Source organism: Zeus faber, assembly GCF_960531495.2.
Source record: "Zeus faber genome assembly, chromosome: 17".
NCBI classification, from domain to species: domain Eukaryota; kingdom Metazoa; phylum Chordata; class Actinopteri; order Zeiformes; family Zeidae; genus Zeus; species Zeus faber.
This window is the reverse complement of record NC_137204.1, coordinates 15,781,593-15,796,287: the sequence shown is the minus strand read 5'-3', so window position 1 is coordinate 15,796,287 and position 14,695 is coordinate 15,781,593. Positions and strand designations below refer to the sequence as shown.

At 46.6% G+C, this 14,695-nt stretch overlaps 1 protein-coding gene across 1 annotated transcript in view; it reads left to right on the top strand.

The window, feature by feature from the left end:
- Positions 1 to 14,695, top strand: part of astn2 (astrotactin 2) — a gene marked incomplete at both ends in the record, with an annotated part of 347,495 nt that overhangs the window by 277,348 nt on the left and 55,452 nt on the right. The window contains 3 exons of the mRNA XM_080017621.1: positions 2,598 to 2,722; positions 4,278 to 4,382; positions 5,847 to 6,026. Of these exons, the coding sequence (XP_079873747.1) occupies positions 2,598 to 2,722; positions 4,278 to 4,382; positions 5,847 to 6,026 (410 nt within the window). The remainder of the gene's footprint in view (positions 1 to 2,597; positions 2,723 to 4,277; positions 4,383 to 5,846; positions 6,027 to 14,695) is intronic.

The window sequence follows — 14,695 nt, the reverse complement described above, 5'->3', positions numbered from 1 at the left end:
CTTCACAAGGGGTTGCAGCGTATACCCTCAGTTTTTCTTGCAGTAACCAGTACAGCCAAGTTTATTTGTAATACATGTTTGCCGTTAATGGTAACCAAGGCTTTGTGCGGTGATCAGATGCCCCGCCCCGCTCTAAAGAGAAGGGTTAAGGTTTTGTGTTTTGCCTTTTTCGCCTTCCCAGCGTAATAGGGTGAAAGACGGAGAGATGTCGGACCACTGGATGAGCTTTTAAAGGCCGTCCCCACCTGTGACCGACCCCCAGCAAATTAAGGAATCAGTAATTTTCCTGACCTCCAGATAGACTCACTAATGATGTTTAGTATCATATTTGTTGTAAAAAAATCCTTGGCAATTATTTCTCTCTCTCTCTCTCTCCATTTTAATGATCTCGAGCCTGAACAAATGCGGCGAGGCTTTAACAAAGTAAATAAAGGAATTAAACAGAAGTGCTCGCACCATGTCAAGGGCACAGTCCACGTCTGGCTTTGAAAATCCATAAAGCTGCGTATCTGCCCGGCCCACACCCGTCCTCAGGTTCCTCGAGCCTCGCTGCGAAGCCGACTCATTTAATTTGGCAATCAATACAGTTTCTGTGAGCATGGGCCATGGTAATCTTTTTACAGCACCTCCTCTGTCTCTCTGCCTCTCTCTCCCTCCCTCCCTCCCTCTCTCTCTCTCTCTGCCTGTCTGTCTCTCTTTCTCTCTCCCTCCCCCTCTCTCTCTCTCTCTCTCTCTGCCTGTCTGTCTCTCTTTCTCTCCCCCCCCCTCTCTCTCTCTCTGTATGTCTGTATCTCTCTCTCTTTCCCTCTCTGTCTATCTCTATCTCTCTGTCTTTCTCTCTCCCTCTACCCCCCCCTCTATGTCTGTCTGTCTCTCTGCCTCTCTCTCCCTCCCTCCCTCTCTCTCTCTCTCTGCCTGTCTGTCTCTCTTTCTCTCTCCCTCCCCCCCCTCTCTCTCTCTGTATGTCTGTATCTCTCTCTCTTTCCCTCTCTGTCTATCTCTATCTCTCTGTCTTTCTCTCTCCCTCTACCCCCCCCTCTATGTCTGTCTGTCTGTCTGTCTCTCTCCCTCCCTCCCTCTCTCCCCCTCTCTCTCTGCCTCTCTATCTCCCTCTCTGTATGTCCGTATCTCTCTCTCTTTCCCTCTCTGTCCCTGTCTCTCTCTCTCTCTCTCTCTCTGCCTGTCTCCCTCTCTCTCTGTATTTCTGCCCGTCTCTCTTTTGCTCGCTCTCTCGTTACAGAGAGAGAGAGAGAATAAAAAATTGATATTGAGAAGTGGAGTCGCCCCCTGTGTCTCTGCGCTGCGCGAGGTCTGCGCTCTGAGACGTGCTCCCAGAAGAGAGGATTATGGGAGACGTGTCTGCTGCTTTTCGTGACACTCCCAGAATGCAGCGGGGCAACACACCCTCTTTTTAACTGGAAATGAACCATGATGCTCATATTTAATCTTTTGAGGCAAGCCAGAAGGGGGGGGACATGTATTTCAATGTGCTCACATTTTAATGCTATTTCGGCCTCACGACTGATCAATCGGGTGCTCGACTGATGGCGAGAAAGTAGATTGATACACACCTCACGCCATACGAATCACACAAACCTGGGTACGTCTCTCGCCTTGACTTTTTCACCTTTTTTTTTTTTTTTTTTTTTTCCCCGGCGCGCTCCAGTTTACACTTTCAATTTCCGTCTCGACCGCTTCGACTAATCCTTTTCTCGCGGAGAGGGAGAGAAATAAAAGCGAGAGAGATTCCAGGGGGTCTGCGCTTATCTCTGCCTGCAGTGTTCCTTCCTGACCCAAATCTGGGGGACACGACTGCTTCTTTTTAAAGGGTGGCCAAGCAACGCAGACGCACTCGCGCGCACACACACACACACACACATACACACATACATACACCGTAGACACACACACACACACACACACACATGCACATACACACACACACATACACACACATAGACACACAGGCACAGCCCCTTGGCCAGATAGCCAATAGCTAGTCCACTGCTGTAAGCCATTGATTGTGTGTACTGTGGCGAGGTCAGGCTTTGAAACAAGACATAAGTACGAGCTAGAACTGCAATAGAAAAGACACATAATTGAATTACCTTGAGAAGAAAAGATCCTTTATTGCAGGAGAGCCACTGATCCTTTTCAGGGTTTTGTGGCTGGCCCTCAAAATGAACTTCATAAACTACAGCGGGAGTCAAACTCTTAAGTCGAATAAACCTGATAAATGTAGAATATTAGAAAGTACGGCGCGGTCTGCGAAATGTATTAAAAATGTTTAATCCTCATGGGGAACTGCTTTGCAGCCACAATGCTTTTGTCAAACTTTTTTTTTTTTATGAACAATGAAGTGTTGTTTCCCACTTTCATCCATAAGGCCCATCATCTAGGTCAACTCCCACAATGTTTTTTAAGGTTGAAATGTTTTATATTGCAGTGCTTCTTACTTTCATGCGTTACGTTTGATGTCTTGTTTTCGCGGATCTCAATGACACTTGGGTTTGTCCGCTCTGACGCTCTTTCTGACCTCGTCCCTGTCTCTCTCTCTCTCTCTCTCTCTCTCTGTCTCGCCCCGTCTTCCCCCTCAGGGACAACAACTTCATAAAGGACTTCCCGCAGCTGGCAGACGGCCTCATGGTCATCCCTCTGCCGGTGGAGGAGCAGTGTCGCGGGGTTCTGTCGGAGCCTCTGCCCAACCTGCAGCTCCTGACGGGTGAGCGCCGCGCGCACGTGCACGCGCACGTTTGGTGCGTCGGCCCGTTAACATCAGTCCGGTGCAGCAGTATTGAAAAAAAATAAATAAATAAAAAATACATTGGAAAAACATGATTCAATAAACTGGACAATTCAACACTTCCACTATTGTTATTGTAAGATTTATTTTATTTATTTATTTATTTTTATCCACCCTTTGCACGAGATCGATCGACCGCATCGTTTCGCCAGAAATACAGGGAGCCGTACTTTGTCTGAGAGAATCTGATAGACGCAGAAAATGCACGCCCGTTTTCCGGTGCTGAGGCTGGATTTCCTTTTTTTTTTTTTTTTTTTTTTTGTGAAAACCTGCTGAGCCACCACTCGCGTCTTTGCCGTAGCGGCGTCGTGCTCTGCTTTGTGAAAACTCCAAAGGTTAGGACCCTCTGCGAGTGCACGGCGGGTCAAAGCGTCAGGCTAAGTAAGGATGACATCATGCATGTATGCTGAGATCTGGATTTTTTTTTTTTTTGAGACATGGGAATCTACTCACAATAAGAAAAATATATATATATTCATAAACAGAATATAATGTGTAATATCTGAAAGTTAGGTGAGCACCTGCCATAGACAATGTAAAACTTTTTGCAGTCAGGAACAAGATGATCTTAGCTTCATGCCGATGTACTGCTGCTTCACATCCCAGTGTAAACAGCAGATCAGTTATGTTCTTGCGTTGTGTTTCTGTGCAAATGCCTCTGCAGTGTTTAAAAGAAACATGATAAAATAACTTCCCATAATAGTAACATACTGTATATTTTATTATCATTATTATTATTATTATTATTATTATTATTATTATTATTATTATTTGACCCGTAGGGTTGCATCACATGTGGCATCACACACACGCCACACATATACATGAAAACAATTGTGTACAATCAATTTTCCGCAAGTAAACACACACACACACACATTATCCACTCACTTCACTCACGCATCTCTTTGAGCCCCTTTAAATCTTAAATGTTCCACACAATTCGACGGGGGGCCTCAGCCACCTGTACCTCTGCTCCATAATCCTTCCATTAGCTGAATTGGCTGCAGCATTTGTTCTACATCAGTCCCTGAGATTCCCTGAGGCCCTCTAGGCTTTCAACAAGAAACACGTACACACACACACACACACACACACACACACACACACACACATGCAGTATCCCCAGTTGATGGTCTCACAGTACAGAGCGCTCTGGTTAGTGGAAAGTGCTTGTTTAATTGTTATCGTCGGGCACTTTCTGCCTCCTTGTCTTGCTGGAGGTGTGGAGGGCTCCGTATGAAAGCCGGCTGATTCAATTAAACATCGGCGAGATTGTCCGTCCGTCTCGGAAACGCAATCTTAGCGCAGGCCCCTCACCCTCCATCTGCCGTCCATCCAGCGAGCAGGTAGGGTGTGGAGTGTGCGAGGAAAACGAGCCCCGTAACACGTCTCGCAGTTATTTAATCGAATATAATATATATGAGCAAAATATATATATGAAGCTGACGTTCTTTCTTTGCTGCCGTTCCAGGGGACGCCCAGTTCAACGAGGCCATGGGGTATCCCATGGTGCAGCAGTGGAGGGTGAGGAGCAACCTGTACAAAGTCAAGCTCAGCTCCATCACCTTATCCACAGGTGGGTCACACATGAGGTGGAGCGGAATGTTTGCCGGTGCGATTCCCTGCCTCCTCCCGGCAGCGTGCTGACGTGTCCTTGAGCGACGAGACTTGCTCCCCCGGGGCACCGCAATGTGGCGGCCCCGCTGCTCTTAGACACGGCAGATGCTCGGATGGATAAATGCAGGCAACTCATTTCCCCCCCCGGAGCGATTCATAAAGTATAGAAAAAATAATAATAATAATAAATGAAAATGATGACAGGGAGGTTTGTCTTTCTCTTCTGCTGAAAAGTATATTAGTATATTAAGTCAATTTAGTGCTCGGATGCTTCCAGTTATCAATTAAATTAAACCATTTATCTATTAACATAAGAATAATTACAACAAAAAAATGGAATGCCTGCAAATAAAATGACAAGGATGGACTGTCAGCGCTGGGTGCAGTTCCATTTAGCACCGAGTTAATTTAGGACTTGCAATATTGTCTTCATGATATATTCTACATCTGTTTCTACAAATGGGGAACGATGGATGCTTAAAATGTTGCTTTGACGGTGCTGTATGTCTGTGGTTTATGGGATCTGATATTATTAGCTCGGTCTTATCACATTTTATCACGTCAAGTGTGACTGGTTTCCAACTGTTCATCTAACTTAACATACTAAGCATGCCCAAAACAATATTGATGAATGTAAAAAAGAAAATACACTAAACAGCCACTAAGGTAACACTGGCTCCAACACTGTCTCCAAAACAACCTGGAAACTTAGAATAATCTGTCAAAGACGCATGTGCTGGTGGTCAGGCGCCCTCCTGTGGCCATGCAGTGTTTACCAGTTTAGACGCTTCTATTGTCTGAGACAATGTGAGATCACTGTGGAATAAACAACTATTCAACTAAATGTATTTTATGATGTGTGTGATGGTAAATTCCATATAACTTGGGTGTAACATCAATAGGATTATTTATATTTCCTGTTGATGTGCAGAGCTGTAGGAGACCTTCATGAATGGGCGCTTTGGGAAACAAGGTGGCCTGCAGCTGCACAGTTGACACAAAATACAATTTTATGGAGTTGTGGTGGTGGAGGGGCCACTTCCTTCTTTATTAAAAAAAAGATAGATGTGATGTGATATGATGTTCCAGGTGTCTGTAAAGAGGCAAGAGTCCCTCTATCCCCGATAAGATATTTTCCGGAAAAAATAATCAGTTCATTCCGGCACATTTACATATTTTGTTCTGGTGAGGTTTGGCGCGAAAAAAATGGATGATATAAAATGGAGAATGAAAAAAGTAATATAATAAAATTGAATAGCAGGTTAAGTAAAATGTCAATAAAAGCCAAGTTAATAGCCCGAACATTCAACAAATAGAAAACGACCTGTTCCAAGACCTGTTTTTCCCATTTTGATTCATGGTATTAATCACATATCCACATAGAACAACCTCTGATGTCCTTTTCTGGATACCCTCTCGACAGGCTTTTCCAAGGTGCTGAAGACGATGTCGGCGGACAGCACGCGCAAGGAGCTGCTGGCCTTCCTGCGGCAGTACGGCAGCCACTACATGTCGGAGGCGCTCTACGGCTCCGAGCTCAGCTGCAGCATCTACTTCCCCAGCAAGAAGGCCCAGCAGCAGCTCTGGCTGCAGTACCAGAAAGGTGAGCGTCCAGAGCCAAGACCAGGGGGCCTAGATTACACATAATGATGAGGGATAATGGGACAATGGGAAAAGAATAATACTCGTCCTCTAACAACACAGTCTACCTACCTCCAACCGTCTCTCAGTCTCTGGTTGTGAAATTTGACTTCCAATTTTTTTTTTTTTGGTGCGGGATTTTTTTCTACCTCGTGATTTCTACCAAGGAGAATAACATTTGCCTTCCATCATTATGTTAATCGTTTTATCAATAAAAGGTGGCAATATTGCGATTTTAGGCAGTAGATTGACCAGAGATTGTTTCAAGTATACTGTAGATCAAAATATATGGCAAATCAGACTATGTGCCTCCCATTTTAAAACGGTTAAAATATAATTGTAAGGTATTTAAGTGTCGACCACTAAATTTCTATATTTGCATACATATTCATGGAGTCTAGTCTGGAGTCTAGCTCGAGTTTGAATGAAATCACATAGCACACTGTTAAGTACGCCAAGTTATTATGTGAGTGTGTGTGTGTCCAAAACATCTAGGTTGCGTCGGCAACCAGGGTTCCCTGAGAAGGGACCTGATCTATTACTCGTGGGACTGATCGTCACAGCACGTAATCCAATCGAAAAGGCAGAGGACGTGATGCCGTGCTTCCGTCCCACCCCCGCGCATATATTTTGCGGCTTGACTTCAGCTTCCTCTTCTTTTCGCTGCTAAGCCCCTTGGGTGGGCACCTAACTGTAGCGCAGTAATAGTTCTAGTCCCTCCTCAGGGAACCGGGGTTGCCTTCGCAACCTAGCCAGTCCCTATACAAGGGACTGTGACATATAACTCATGGGAAACATACCATCATGGAATAGGCACCAGGCCGGAAGGCGCAATAGGCCCGGGAGCAGGTGCCAAATGGTTCAGCGCACCTGCGTGAGTAGGTCTCGCCGGTGGGGGAGCTCCAACGAGGAGAACACACTCATGTGGCACAGATCGGCTAACCATGGATGGCTGGGCCAATAAGGGGCCACCAGCCGCAGCACCAGGTTGTCCTCCCCCACCCTGTCCAGCACCGGCTGAATGAGTGCCACAGGGGGGAAATCGTAGAGCCGGACTGCCCGGAGGGAGAGGAGGTTCTTCTCTGCTCTACAGCAGTAAACAGTTCACCATCTGGCACTGGGCGAGGTACCAGACCCCGCCTTATGTATGCTATCGCCGATGTGCTGTCTGACCTTATCAGAACAGGCCCTTGAGGGCTGGCAGGAACTGCTGAAGAGCTAATGGCACTGTGTGCAGCTCCAACACATTTATGTGGCGCTTCGCCTGTGTTATCGTTCACCACACGTTGGCTGCCGTGCCATTGTTAGACGGCTCCCCACCCCGTGGTGGATGCGTCAGTGGTGATGGTGGAGCGATACAAAATGCTCCCCAGCGCGGATCCCACACGAAGGTAACCCTGCTCTTCTCCACACTGACAAGGCCCTCTTGCACCTCGGGTGACACCTTCACCCTGCGGTGCATGTCCTTCACTGGGTGGAAACGCAGGGTCGCGTACCACCCTTGGATCGCCCTGGCTCGCAGCATGCTCGTAGCGCCACGGCAGACGACGCCTTCATGCCCGGTAGTCGTTGACACAAAAGTGACATCATGGACCGGCCGGGTCTGAACTGAAAAGGGCTGTGTTGGCTCGGAATCAACCAAGCCCAGACTCCCCAGGTGAGAAAGGGTTAATCGGGGCTGTCTGACCCCCCCCTGGGAGTGGCTGCAGAGGAACCAATTGTCCAGGTTGTTGTACACTCTCACCCCCTGCTGCCGTAGCGGTGCTATCACCGCTTCCACACATTCCGCGGGTGACCAGTGGGTGGGGCTAGAGAGACACTGAACGGGAGCGTAAGAAACTCGTACGCTCTCCCCTGAAATGAAAGCATAGGTACTTCCTGTACCGGGGGTGAATGGAGATGTGAAAGTATGCGTCTTTCAGATGTAATTTCACCAACCAGTCGTCTGGTCGAATAATCCTCACAGATTGATGTGTGAAGCATCTGGGATTTCATTTTTTATCAAATGCTTGTTCAGCATACTCAGGTCCAGGGTCGGGCGAGAATTCCCATCCTTTTTGGGACTACGAAGTATCTGCTGTAGTGTCCTAGCGCCTCCCTCTCTACCGGGACACTCTGTGTCTCCCCATTTTTCAGCAGAGAATCCATTTCTCTCACGAGAACCTCTGCTTGACCGTGCAGGACCACCGATTGGATCTTTCCCCTGAGAGTGGAAGTGGAGCCAGCAAACCGGATGACGTAGCCCTCGGCGTCGTTTTCCAGATCCATGCTCGTCGTGCACGCACGCCAAGCCACTGAACATTGCAACTGCGCCGGCTGGATGTGCACCGAATTGGCTGTGTGCCCGCTTAATCCTTGTGCGTTCTGTTGGTCAGCCGTTCCGCTTAATCCATGTGCCTATGTTCTATTGGTCAGGTGCGTGCTCGCATGCCCACACGTTTGACCCGTGGACCCATCCAATATTTACGTGTCTCGAGACTGGGCATCTGGTCGACGCGCGGGCACGGCGCTCAGTGGGTCGGGCCCGCTCATGGCCAACAGATGCCTCGCGGGCGATATGTACTGATAAAAAATCCCCCCCCTGGTGCGGCATGACAGTGGGACACCGGGTTTATACGTTTTGTACTTTTTCTTGTTGAATCTGTGATTAGCCTAAAATGGTGCTTTGTGGTACTGTGGGGGTTCTTGCACGGCAGGCCAGCGTTTATTACGGGAGTCTGCTGCACTCCCACGGTGGTGGGTATGAAGAGATGCGGCATGTGATTCATGGCTCAGACATCCTTCGCCTCCACCGAGCGCCTCCTGCCTCGCTGGGAGGGGGCCGTGCAGGGGATTCAGGACTGAAGGGCCTACTGGCTATTCTTTTCCTTCTCAAACCTCGTTGTTACGAGGCCCATGTGGGAGGCGCGTGTGGGAGACACCGGGGCGCCGAGCAGCGACACCTTGTCTCGGTCCTGGAGCGAATGGTTCATGACCATCCAGGCTCCCATGCTACAACCAGTAGCTTGGGCCACGCATTGGTTTAGGCAGAGGAAGAGGTCCGTGGCCTTCAGCTGCTCCACGAGGATTCCCTTGTCCACCGAGGCCAAGCCGGCAAGCTCTGCCAGCAGCCTGGTCTGGTAGCACTGGCGGAGGGCCTGCATGTTAATGGCGCAGGCCGCCTGCCCTGACGCCAAATAGGCCTTTTTCAGCCACAATCACCAGCTGTTTGGCAGCCTTGGTCAGGAGCGTGGGCTTCTTCCCCAGGCAGAAGCCCTGTCCCAAGGCGAAGCAGCCAGGAATGGGTGCTTCCACTGGGGGGAAGGTCAGGTATCCAAGCTCCTGGGCCTGGTCTATGCGGCGGTAGGCCTGAAGCCTCCTCACCGGTGTGCGCGTCAAGTGGGAATTCTCCTAGCCCTTCGCCAGCTCCACGTGGACCTCGCAGAAGAGAGGGATGGTTGGGGCATCCTGGCGGGGGGCTCCTGCATAGATCTCCCCGCCCAGCATGGACACACTGTCCACGTGTCCGGGACTGCTATGGGGGAGGCCCAACCTTCTGGCCATGCACTGGTAGACCTCCAGGAGCTCGGCTTCCAGCTGCCTCTGGGGGCCGAGGACAGGCTGTAGCTAGGCCGGAGGCTGGGGAGACTCTCCTCAATGTCCGAGTCTGACTGCTCCTTCCAAGCCCCGAAACATATCCCCCGCTGCAGTTCCTCTGGGATGTAACTCAGGAAGGAGACCGTTGGGGGTGTGGGAGCCGCGCACAGTAGCAATATAGTGATAGATGTAGAGAATAGATGTGTTTTGTCACTGTTCCTTTTGCCTAAGTATTAAAAACAAATGAGTATGTAGTGTGTAGCCTTTCCTCAAAGATGTTCGAGTACAACACATGTTGTACTGTCTACATAGTGTACATAGTCTACATTCAGTACTTCCTGAGTGGAAGAAGCACCAATGTGTCTCAGTGGTCCCCAAGTAGAAGATCTGTCTGAGAAGAATTGTTCGGCCGTCCACAATTCGGGCAACAATGGAGGATTCGGAGGATTCTGATGCTCAGGGTGAAACTTCTCAAAGTAGTTGTCGGGAATGAAATGAGACGTTGGATGATGAAGAGATGATCCGGCGGAACCCTCGGAATGACATGCAACTTTCATCTCAGAGATGGAAACTTCAGCCGGCCCCCGGAGGACTCCAGGGGAGCGGTGGCTGTTGAGGAAGATAAGACAAGAAAAGAGAGGACCCCTTCGCTCTGAAGGGGTCACTCCGATGCTCGGTGGTCCATGTGGGAAGGACGGTAGAAGGACACGCAGTGACCCAGCAGTTTAACGACTGCACAAACTACCCAAAGTGGGCCTCCTCCGAATAAGTAATACATCAGGATAGAGCCTGTAAAACGTTCCTGTAAAATGTGAAATGACGACGAGGAGCAACTATCTGCATTAGAGAAGCTATCCATCATCTGAGCTACAGTAGATATCCTTCATCTGAGATAGATATCCATCAGCTGAGATACAGTAGATATCCATCATTTGAGCTAGTTCTCCATCATTTGAGCTAGTTCTCCATCATTTGAGATAGACATGTAGGCATTTAGTGAGATAGATATCTCATACATATTTCACTATATCAAGGAGATGTATTTACTGAAGGAAAAAGACATGTTCAGCTAATGAAGTGGTCTTTTCTCTTTGGCTGTTCTTTATTGTTTTAATGCCTTTTTTGACCACTTGGACATATTTCTCATTCATGTCATTTGGATGGATGGATGGATGGATGGATGGATGGATGGATAAATAGATAGATACTTTGTTCGTCCCTAAAGGGAAATGTTAATTGTCTCAGCAATCCCATTAAAACAGCAGCAACATAATAATAAAGCAATACAATAAAAAATTAAAATATAAAAATGAAAATGGCAATATATGGAAAAATTGGAAGAGTTAACTGCACACAATAGGATGTGGCAATAGACGCTAAAACTAGTCATAAATAACAGATAGAACCTCAAAGTAAGAGAAAAAACAATAAAAAATATAGTATAAAAATAAAAAAGACATTAAAAAAAGATATACGATCCTATACACTATTTTATTATCGGAAATAAACAGTACAGCAGAAAGATGAGCTATAAAATAAATGGTAAAAAAGTACATTCAATCTGACATTAAATAAATGCCTTGACAGTAAACAAAACGGCGGCGATAAGCCGATAAACCCGGAAGAAAAAAAACCCACCGATTCAACCAAATGTTTATTTATTTATTTGTTGATTTTAATGGCGGAGATACCCAGCGTGATGGCGGCAGGCGGGGAAAAGACCTCCCACCGCGCTCCTCGGATCAACCGCGGCTGTTGCTTTCCTAATGGGCCGTACTGGAGGGCCCCGGTGCCCCACCGCAGGGACCACGGCGGAGGAGGGCGGCGTGGCGGCGGCACGGCACCGTTAGGTTATCATCCAGCGGAGAGAGAGAGAGAGAGAGAGAGAGAGAGAGAGAGAGAGAGAGAGAGAGAGAGAGCGACAGCAGCAATAGCTGCCGTTGGCACCGCACCACGGGGGGGCCCCTCGGCTGGTCTGGATGGGAGGCTTGGAGACAAATTGGACACTCGACAACCGCCGGCGTCACGTCTGCGTCCGGCCTGGAGGAAGCCGCCGCCCCGCTGCACGGAACAACAGAACAAATTATGTTTTTGTGCCCGGTGTCGTAAATATGTGACGTATCCGCTGATGGGCTCTGAGGGGATGGATGTGTGGGCGGTGCGCGCTGGGATGTCATTTGAAGCCGAGACAATGGTCTCCACAGCAGATTTGACAAGTTCATTGGGCGGGGTGTCATTAGTGTTTCCACTGTTCGGATGCCACTTGGTTGTTTTGAATCCTTCTAATTAGTTATTGATTCCTTTATCATATCCTATTTTATGGAAATGACAAGGTGAAAGGACTCGAGTTATTAAATCTAATTAACCAGGTTTACTCATAATATATTCTGACATTCTGTCTCGTGGATTATTTTCAAAACACTAAAATATAACCGGAGCTGCACTTCTGTAGTTTAACACCTTGTTAGACATATCTATATACGATTATATGCACTAAACACAAGCAACTCACATTGCCTTGTATGTATCAAGACTTGGCCTTCCACTCGTGCATCGCACACTTTATTGACGACTCACCCTTTACAAAAGAAATGCTTGACTCGGCAAGTGAACCAGCTGACTCATTATCAATCAATAGACGTGAATATTACCATTAGAGAATGGTGCAGACGTGCATGTGAGCCAACGGGGAAGGTGGCTGCAGCTGCTTTCCAAAACCTTCAGAGGTGAGATGTCAGCAACTTTTGGAAAAAGGATAGAAGTTGTATCAAATGACCACTAGAGGGCTGCAAATTTCTTTTACAAATAGCATTACACACACGTTAAAATATAGACACGAGATTGAATGCAAAGTAATGCTATGTTAGAATGATAAACGTTTAAAACATGCATGAAAAGTAGTAATATCATGGAAATGGTCAAAAAAACATTATGCATTTACCAAATTTAGCTGTTGGGAATCCATAGTGGTATAGTTGTATCAACTGTTATATCTCTAAACTGAAATTACACACAAAACGTAGTACACTTAAAAAGTAATACAAAATATCTTGTTCTTTGAATACGATTTTTAGTCAATTCAAATTCCCGGTCCTCCTTTCACACAAACCACGTACGAGCACTTTCCGGTATATGCATTTAAATTACTTTATCGATGTTATGTGTTAAAGGCCAGAACAGCAGAAGCCTTTTAAACAATTAAACACACTTCCCCCAACATTTCCCATTTGGCCTGCATTTGCATAGTGATAAATTAGCACCTAAAATAAAATTGCAGACTGCATTGAATAAATATGCAAGTTGTCTGCGTATCTTGCCAGGGGCCAATTAAAGAGAGTAGCCTTATGGTGCATAGCATTTACAGGGCACCACTTTTTTTTTTTTTTTTTTTTTTTTTTTTCAAGCCGGTAACAACGTCGACGACCCTAACACCATCTGACATCTGTATGAAATTAGTGTGAAATATATCTGACACTTTCGCTGCTGTTGCCGGGGCGACGGGAGCCTGGCCGGAGGGGGCGGCGTCCCCGATGAGTAATTATACCGCACGCCGTCCGCTGAGGCGCTTTAAATGACAAAGGCAGCACAGGATCAATGGCGGAAATTCACCCTGTTCATCTTTTCACTGTGTTGTTGTCCACTGCAAACGAGTGTGTGTGTGTGTGTGTGTGTGTGTGTGTGTGTGTGTGTGTGTGTGTGTGTGTGTGTGTGTGTGTGTGTGTGTGTGTGTGTGTGTGTGTATTCCGATACAACAGTATACGTATAGTGTACATACATACATACATACATACATACATACATACATACATACACACATACATACACAAAACTTTAAAAGGCACACAAGGCTCATGGTTTTTGAATTTATTCTTCATTCTGTTTTTACTGATTAAACTCTCCCAAGTTTTTATATTGCTTTATTTTTTTTTTCTGGCTTATTTTTCATAATGAGTTTAATGGGATATTTTACTTTTTTCCCCAAATATTGCAACTTTTCTTTTAAGTTCAATATTTGTATTCAGTTGTGTGTTATCATTGCCTACCGTTTAAATGTGAGCTGCTGGGACATGCAATTTCTCTCCGGGGATGATCATCTACCCATCTACCCATCTACCTATCTACCTATCTACCTACCCATCTACCCATCTACCTATCTACCTATCTACCTATCCATCTACCCATCTACCTATCTACCTATCTACCTATCCATCTACCTATCTACCTACCCATCTACCCATCTACCTATCTACCTATCCATCTACCCATCTACCTATCTACCTATCTACCTATCCATCTACCTATCTACCTACCCATCTACCTATCTACCTATCTACCTATCTACCTACCCATCTACCTATCTACCTATCCATCTACCTATCCATCTACCTATCTACCTACCCATCTACTCATCTACCTATCTACCCATCTACCCATCTACCCATCTACCTATCTACCTATCTACCTACCCATCTACCTATCTACCTATCTACCTATCTACCTATCTACCTATCCATCTACCCATCTACCTATCTACCTATCTACCTACCCATCTACCTATCTACCTACCCATCTACCTATCTACCTATCTACCTATCTACCTACCCATCTACCCATCTACCCATCTACCTATCTACCTACCCATCTACCCATCTACCTATCTACCTATCTACCTACCCATCTACCCATCTACCCATCTACCTATCTACCTATCTACCTACCCATCTACCCATCTACCTATCTACCTATCTACCTACCCATCTACCCATCTACCCATCTACCTATCTACCTATCTACCTACCCATCTACCCATCTACCTATCTACCTATCTACCTACCCATCTACCCATCTACCTATCTACCTATCTACCTACCCATCTACCCATCTACCTATCTACCTATCTACCTATCCATCTCTTTATCTCTTTATCTCCCTGTCTGTCTGTCTGTCTGTCTGTCTGTCTGTCTGTCTGTCTGTCTGTCTACACAACTCCTGATAACTTGTTCGGTTCCAGTGTATTGATAGATATGGATCTTTTTCCAGTTTTCCGTTGGAAAA